The following is a 7,478-nucleotide window of genomic DNA, read 5'->3' as shown; positions in this document are numbered from 1 at the left end:
ACGTGGGGGATGATCTCCGAGTGGCCGTCTCCAAAATTAAACCCACAATTGACTTGCTGTGCTCCATGCATAGTGCTTATTTTAACACTGAAACATAGAAATTCCCAAAATGTACATTTGCACCGCAGCAATGTTCACGTTTACTCAGTGTTACAGTTTATGGTTATTACTTTGACTGAGATATTCTTCTGCTAACGTGGAAATGAAAGAATTGTGTGTAAATTAAGTTCAGTGTTCACTCATAAGTTGCATGGAGATTGCTTTATATACAGTATGTGTTACCAAACGTGCACGAGGTTCGAGCCGTGTGTAGACGGAGCTGGGGCATTGCTTCAGGAATGGAGCGAATAAACTGTGCGGGCACCGCAGTGTCGTACTTTGCCTTTAGTGTCCCGTTACACTGCAGCTCAATCTGAATCTGTACAGGTGCAGATTCCACGTCGATGGCAAATGGGTTGCGAAGCAGCTCGAAATTCTTTTTTTGTGCTTCAAAGTCACGAAAGCGCAGTGCGAACTCAGTGCGCAGTGTGCTCAGTTTATCAGCAAAGTGCGCATTTGGGAAAACCGTTGTGCGGACTTGGTTCAACGTTACTTGGCAACGGGGAAAGTGAGGCGAGTTGCGCTGGTGCATTTGCGTCTCCCAGAAGAGCAGCTTCAATTGAAATGCCTTCACCGCATCATACATGTCAGTGATCGTGCGGTCACGTCCTTGGAGCTGAAGGTTTAAGACGTTGAGATGAGCTGTTATGTCAGCCAGAAACGCCAACTCACATTTCCACTTTTCATCCAGCAAAACTGTGGGGTCTTCTCCTTTACTGTCTATGAACTGACACATTTCCTTGCGGAGCACAAAAACTCTATTGACAACTTTTCCCCGACTCAGTCAACGCACATCTGTATGAGAAGGAATGTCGGCAAACTCTGAATCTATTTCCCGCATTAAAAGACTGAAATTGCCGGTGATTTAAACCTTTGGCTCGGATAAAGTTTACGGTTTGCGTTACAGTGCTCGTTACGTGCACCGTTTTTAGGACTTTACCACACAGCGTTTCCTGGTGTATGATGCAGTGATATGCTGTTAACTCACCAGTACAGTTCTCCTCCTGCATCTTTCCTCGCATCCTTCCCACTAGTCCACTTTTTTCACCGCACATCACCGGTGCTCCATCTGTTCTAAGTCCAATAACTTTGTGCCAGGGCACTTTCATGTCGGTTACGCTTTGACATAGGTTTTCACAAATGTCTTTTCCTGTCGTTGTCCCTTGCATCGATTTAATGTCCAATATTTCCTCTGTAACGTGCAAATTAGAGTCCACTCCACGGATGAAGATGGCCAGCTGTGCAGTGTCCGTTGTGTCAGTACTTTCATCCGCAGCAAGACAGTATGCAATAAAGTCTTTGCTTCTTTCGCTCAACTGTGTTCTTAAATCAGTGGCCATCTCACAAACCTGATCAGCAACCGTATTTCTACTCAGGCTTACATTTGCCAACGTCTGCTTTTTGTCTGGACACAAGACCTCGCACACCTTCATCGTGCAGCTCTTCAGAAACTCTCCCTCGGTAAGTGGCCGGGCTGATTTGGCTATCTCCTCTGCCACGATAAAACTTGCTTTCGCAGCAGCTTCACTTTGTGATTTTGCTCAGGTGAAAAACGTCTGCTGAAATGTCAGATTCTTCTATAACTCTTCTACTTTATGTATCTTCTGCTCTGCATTCAGGTTTTTCAGCTTATCCTGATGTTTTGTCTCGTAGTGCCGTCTTAGATTAAATTCCTTCATTACAGCCACATTAGCTCCACAAATTAGACACACAGGTTTACCGCCAATGTCAGTAAACATATACTCAGCCTCCCGTGGGTTTTGAAAGGCTCTGTTTTCACAATCAACTTTTCTCTTTGCCATTGTGAGAGGCTAGCTTCGCAATAACTTTACAATAGGGTTGTATACAGCAACAGAAGCTTGGCTTGATTGACGCGGGAATGTTCCCAGGTAGCCTAGTGTTCGGCAAGGCAGCTGAAGTGCTGCGTTATGCTATCTGTAGTTTGTGTGTTATCAGCGCTTCATATCGCCGGGCCATTAATAACAATAATAATAGATCTATATAAAATGATCTCACGGGCCTTGAGTTTGACACATATGCTCTATAGGGTTGAAGTCTGGAGATTGACTTGGCCAGTCTAAAACCTTCCATTTCTTGCCCCTGATGAACTCCAGTGTTGGTTTGGCAGTGTGTTTTGGGTCATTATCTTGCTGCACCATGAAGGTTCTCCCAATCAGTTTGGTTGCATCTTTCTTTAAATTGGCAGAAACATTTTTCCGTAGACTTCTGAGTTCATTTTGTTGCTGCCATCGTGTGTTACATCATCAATGATGCCCGTCCCAGAAGAAGCCGTGCAAGCCCGAGCCGTGACATTACCTCCACTGTATTTCACAGATGAGCTTGTATGTTTGGGATCATGAGCAGATCCTTTCTGTCTCCAAACTTTAGCCTTTCCATCACTTTGGTAAAGGTTCATCTTTGTCTCATCAGTCCATAAAACTTTGTACCAGAGATTTTGATGAGTGGTTTGCACCTTCTAGTGTAGCCTCTGTACTTTTGTTCATAAAGTCTTCTGCAAACAGTAGATTGTGATACCTTCACTCCTGCCCTCTGGAGGTTGTTGCTGATGTCCCCAACAGTTGTTTTAGGGTCTTTCTTTACAGCTCTTACGACGTTTCTGTTGTCAACTGCTGCCGTTTTCCTTGGTCTACCCGTTCGACGTCATCACGCCACACGTACACCAGTGGTTTCTTTCTTCTTCGGGACATTCCAAAAGGTTGTACTGGCTGTGGCCAAAGTTTGTGCAATGGCTCTGATTGATTTCCGTCTTCTCTCAGCTTCACAGTTGCTTGTTTTTCACCCATGGACAGCTCTCTGGTTTTCATGTTGGTTACACCTCTAACTATAAATGCAGTCTGCACGGGCAAAACCCAAATCTGAAACTGAATGTAGACATTCAGCTCTATTTATTGTTTGAGTAATCAATGTAATAGGACACAGCAGGGCAACAAAACACACCTGTCAGCAGGGGCGTAGCACCAAATTCTGGGCCCTGTACACTCTCAATGTCAGTGGGCCCCATCCCAGTGGAGCCTATTACTATGACAACTAAAGATAAAGAGAAAAAATAATCTAAAAATAAAAAAATCAGATATTGATTTATAATGTGTCAAGTGTTGTGATGGTTTCTCTCTCTCTGTCTCTGTCTCTCCCTCGCGAACCAACATACCAACGTAAGTTAATTGGACTTTGCATAACAAGCAAACTCGGTTCACCTTTGGGAAAGAAAGCAGTCAACAGCTGCCACTGCCTCCCCTCATTCTGCCTTCTTTCTTTTTCTTTCCTCTTCTGATACCCCGACTTGTGCTTCTTGGGCAGCATGATGTCTAGCCCCCAGGTCATTCAATCTGGACTCACTGACGTTACACTTGTCGCCGGTCGCTGTCGGGCGGACTAAACCATTTTGCGCCTCCAAGAGGGGGCCCCCAGAATGTCCAATATGTTGGGAGGACTTTGACATAAAGTTAATTCTCTCAGTTGATGTTATCAATATATCTGAAATAAATTATGACACCAATTAATTGGAGGGCCCAATTCATTCGAAATGAAAACATCACAAAAAATATATATATATATATATCAGGATTTTCATGGGCCCCTCTCCCTACTCGGGCCCTGGGTAGTCAGGTCCACTTTTCCCCCCACTACCACGCCCATGCCTGTCAGTCACGTGTTCCAATACTTTTGCTCACATGAAAAGTGGGTGGGTTCAGACAAAAGGTGCTATCTTCTAAGTTGTTTATCAGATCCAAATGTAAATACCTGGAAATAAAAGCTGAAATGTTGTTCTCTTGTCTCAAACCCAAATGTTCTCAGTGTACAGCAAAAATAAAGGAATTGACCTCACTGTTCCAATACCTTTGGAGGGGAGTGTAGATCCAATAACACGCCTGTTTGGGGGCACACTTGAATGGGGGCACATGCGCATGCAGCGACCAGCAGCAGGAAGAGTGTCCGTCTTGTTTGTTTGAGTATGCTTGAGTTTGGAAGTTTTAAGCCTGTTAATTCGCAAGTTTTGGATCAATCTTAACTCTACATCAGCTTGCTGAAGCGTGACAGGGTTCAGAGACGATGGATTTGACCGTGATTTATTTCCTGGTGGTGTTGGCGTCTGTATGGCGCGCGCTGCTCACGGCACCTGAAGTCAATATGATAATTCAATACTCAAGAGATTACCTGTTCAACTATAACAACCCTGCTATCAGCGGACCACCGGCGAACCTGGTTTTCCCTGACCTGGAGGAATTTGTCCACGGCCATGGGAAAGGTGATTACTTCAGAGCTCTGCAGCGTAAACCGAGGAAGCGAGGCAGGAGAGGTGGGGTGCGGGAGCGCATGAGACGCCAACATCTGTCTCGCATACCCCTGCCTTCCATCATCCTGTCTAATGCCCGGTCCCTCTGCAACAAGATTGAAGAACTTCAGGCTCTTGTCCGTCACCACCATGAGTTCAAAGAAGCCCATATCCTGGCATTTACAGAGACGTAGTTCGGGGAAAAGGACGCCGACGGTGATTTGGCCATAGACGGGCTCGGGGTCCCGTTCCGCACCGACAGAGCGTCTGCGACAACAGGGAAATCATGCGGAGGAGGGGTATGTCTGTATATAAACGAGTGCTGGTGTAAAACTGTGGTGGTGAGAGAAAGTTTATGCACCAAGGATGTTGAGCTGCTTTCTTTGTCCATGCGCCCAGTGTATCTTCCACGAGAATTTCCACAGATTTTTGTGATGGTTGCTTATATCCATCCAAAGGCTAATGAGGAAAACGCCACTGAACTAATTTTTCAAACCGTGCTATTTCCCCAGACGGTCCTAATCTCATTTTAGGTGATTTTAACCACTGCTCACTGGGATAAAACCCTCAGAAACTTGTACAAGTATGTTTCCTGTCCCAACCAGAAAGACAGGATCCTAGACAAGTGTTATGTGTCTATTTAAAAAGCCTATAAATCAATACCACTCCCTCCGCTGGGTTCAGCCGACCACAATTGTGTGTACCTGATTCCATCCTATCGGACATGTCGTCAGAGGGGAAAAGTGACAACCAAAAACAGCAAAGTGTGGTCAGAAGAGGCCACAATGTCTCTTCTGGGCTGTCTGGACAGTACAGCTTGGGAGGAGTTCATTGAATCCTCTAGTGACATTAACAAACTGTGGTCAGCTCCTGGATAACCTACTGCGTGGACACTGTTTTTCCTGTAAAGACTGTTAAATCTTACCCAAATAGCAAACCCTGGGTGAGCAGGCATCTTAAAGTGTTGTTAAATAAAAAGAAACAGGCTTTTAAACAGGGTAACCTTACTGAGCTCCTTTCTGTACAAAAGGAAATCAAACAGGAAATCGGGAGAGCTAAATTATGTAACAAACAAAAAGTTGAAGATAAGCTGAGCAACAACAACCTGGGCTCAGCATGGGACAGTATTAAGACTATGGTTGGGCTGACTGACAATGCAAAGAAAAAGGTCTCATTAGACGGGTTCACCTCAGATCTGGGTCTGGCATAGGAGCTAAACAAATTTTATTCAAGATTTGATGTGCATGATTTTAACAATGAAATAACTACGTTGAAAAACACTTTTCTGGAATCCAATCAACTGGCCGCACCTCCGTTTGATGTGTATATGGCTGTCAAAACTTTGAAACACTGTAAAACCAGAACAAGTGCTGGCCCTGACAACATTAGTGGTCGAATGCTCTCAATCTGTGCTGAATAACTAGGACCGATTTTTAATTATATTTTTAATCTGTCATTTTCCCAGCAGAAGGTTCCTATTTTGTGGAAACAGGCCACTATAGTTCCTGCTGCCAAATCTAAACACCCTAAATCTTTAAATGATTTCAGGCCCATAGCCCTGACTTCTCTAGTCATGAAGTCATTTGAAAAACTGGTTAAAGCTGAACTCCTGAATAGGACTGAACACTTGCTTGATCCACTGCAGTTTGCCTACAGGAACAGGAGGGGGGTTCAGGATGCCACCGTAACTCTGCTAAACTACATCTACAAGCACCTCCTATCACCCTGGTCCTATAGCACTATTGTTAGTGCTATAGTCACTGTTAGTACGTTGGTTGCTGTTTGTGTTGTCTCTCTCTCTCTCTCTGTCCAACCTCCACTTAATGCGGACCCTGACAGAAGCCGCCCACATTGACCCTGGGTCTGTTCGAGGTTTCTTCCCGTTAAAGGGGAGTTTTTCCTTGCCACTGTTGCTCAATATAGTATCTGATGCTTGTGGGAATGTGGGAATTCTTGAATACTTCATTTTGAATTCCTGAATCATTGGGTCTCTCTCTAATTAAAGAGTTTGGTCTAGACCTGCTCTTTATGTAAAGCGTCTTGAGTTAACGCTGTTGTGAATTGGCGCTATATAAATAAAGATTGATTGATTGATATGTGCACCCTCTGCTAAACAATGTGAGAGTGACACTGTTACACTGTTGAAACACCTAGCTGAAAGATGTCACAAAGCTAGCCTATCTAAACTTCAATTTGTGAAGCAGGAAGTGACGTTTCTAGGACGCATTATCTCTCCACATGGCAAATCTCTCTCTCGAAAAAGAACTGAAGCCATTCGCAGGCAAACCACAGACTAAAAAGCAAATTATGTCCTTCCTGGGAATGTGTTCCTACTGTCACACATTCATTCCAAACTTATTACTATTAACCTATTACTAGCTGGACCTGAAACCAGATTTTGCTTGTAGAATCCTATGTGGTCGCTTTACCCTGTACTCTTGAGTCTCATCTATGCCTGTGATGTTGGACTCCGAGCTCGTGAACTTACATAAACTTCTTGAATGAATCTTAGAATCCTCTCTTCATTACTACAAACCATGGAAAAGCATCCCTACAATTTGGCGTCACGAACCTGACGGTGCTGCTTTAAAGGTTTTTTTTATAACTCTATAACTTTTAGAAATACTGATCGATTATATACCTGTAGGCCTACTTATAGTGTTTTGTGTATTTAATAAAAAAAAAAAAAAGGGACAAAAAATAGGAAGAGGGGGGCCCCTCCACGTCACACGTGGCATTAAAGTGGTGTCTACGGGATACGCACTGACTGCGCAGTCCAGGGAAAAGCGTCAGGTCACTTATAAAGTGACACTGGACGGCTTATAAAAAGCATCAGGTCACTTGTAGAGTGTCGCTGGATGGCTTATGAAGAGCGTTAGGTCACAGGAAGTGTCGTTGGACGGCTCGTAATAAAAGCGTGAGGTCATTGAGGTGACGCTGCGTGGCTTATGAAGAGAGTGAGGACACGCAGGAAGTGTCGCTGCACTGCTCAAAGACAAAAAGAAAGACAAAGGTTGCGCAGGTCGCTTCGCTGGACGGCTTATGTATGTTGTTGTGTACACTGTTGTGCTTTGACAAGTGGTAA

General features: G+C 44.3%; 1 protein-coding gene across 1 annotated transcript; it reads right to left on the bottom strand.

Annotated features, from left to right (window-relative positions):
- Positions 1-262: 262 nt before the first annotated feature.
- On the bottom strand, positions 263-1,901 carry LOC139223417 (general transcription factor II-I repeat domain-containing protein 2-like). The gene is given in 2 exon segments (XM_070855332.1): positions 263-940; positions 942-1,901. Coding segments are annotated over 2 exon segments (1,638 nt in total).
- Between the last annotated feature and the right edge of the window lie 5,577 nt (positions 1,902-7,478).

Source organism: Pempheris klunzingeri, chromosome 24, assembly GCF_042242105.1.
Source record: "Pempheris klunzingeri isolate RE-2024b chromosome 24, fPemKlu1.hap1, whole genome shotgun sequence".
Taxonomy (NCBI): domain Eukaryota; kingdom Metazoa; phylum Chordata; class Actinopteri; order Acropomatiformes; family Pempheridae; genus Pempheris; species Pempheris klunzingeri.
Note: the sequence above shows the minus strand (reverse complement) of the source record. Positions and strands in the feature narration are given on the sequence as shown.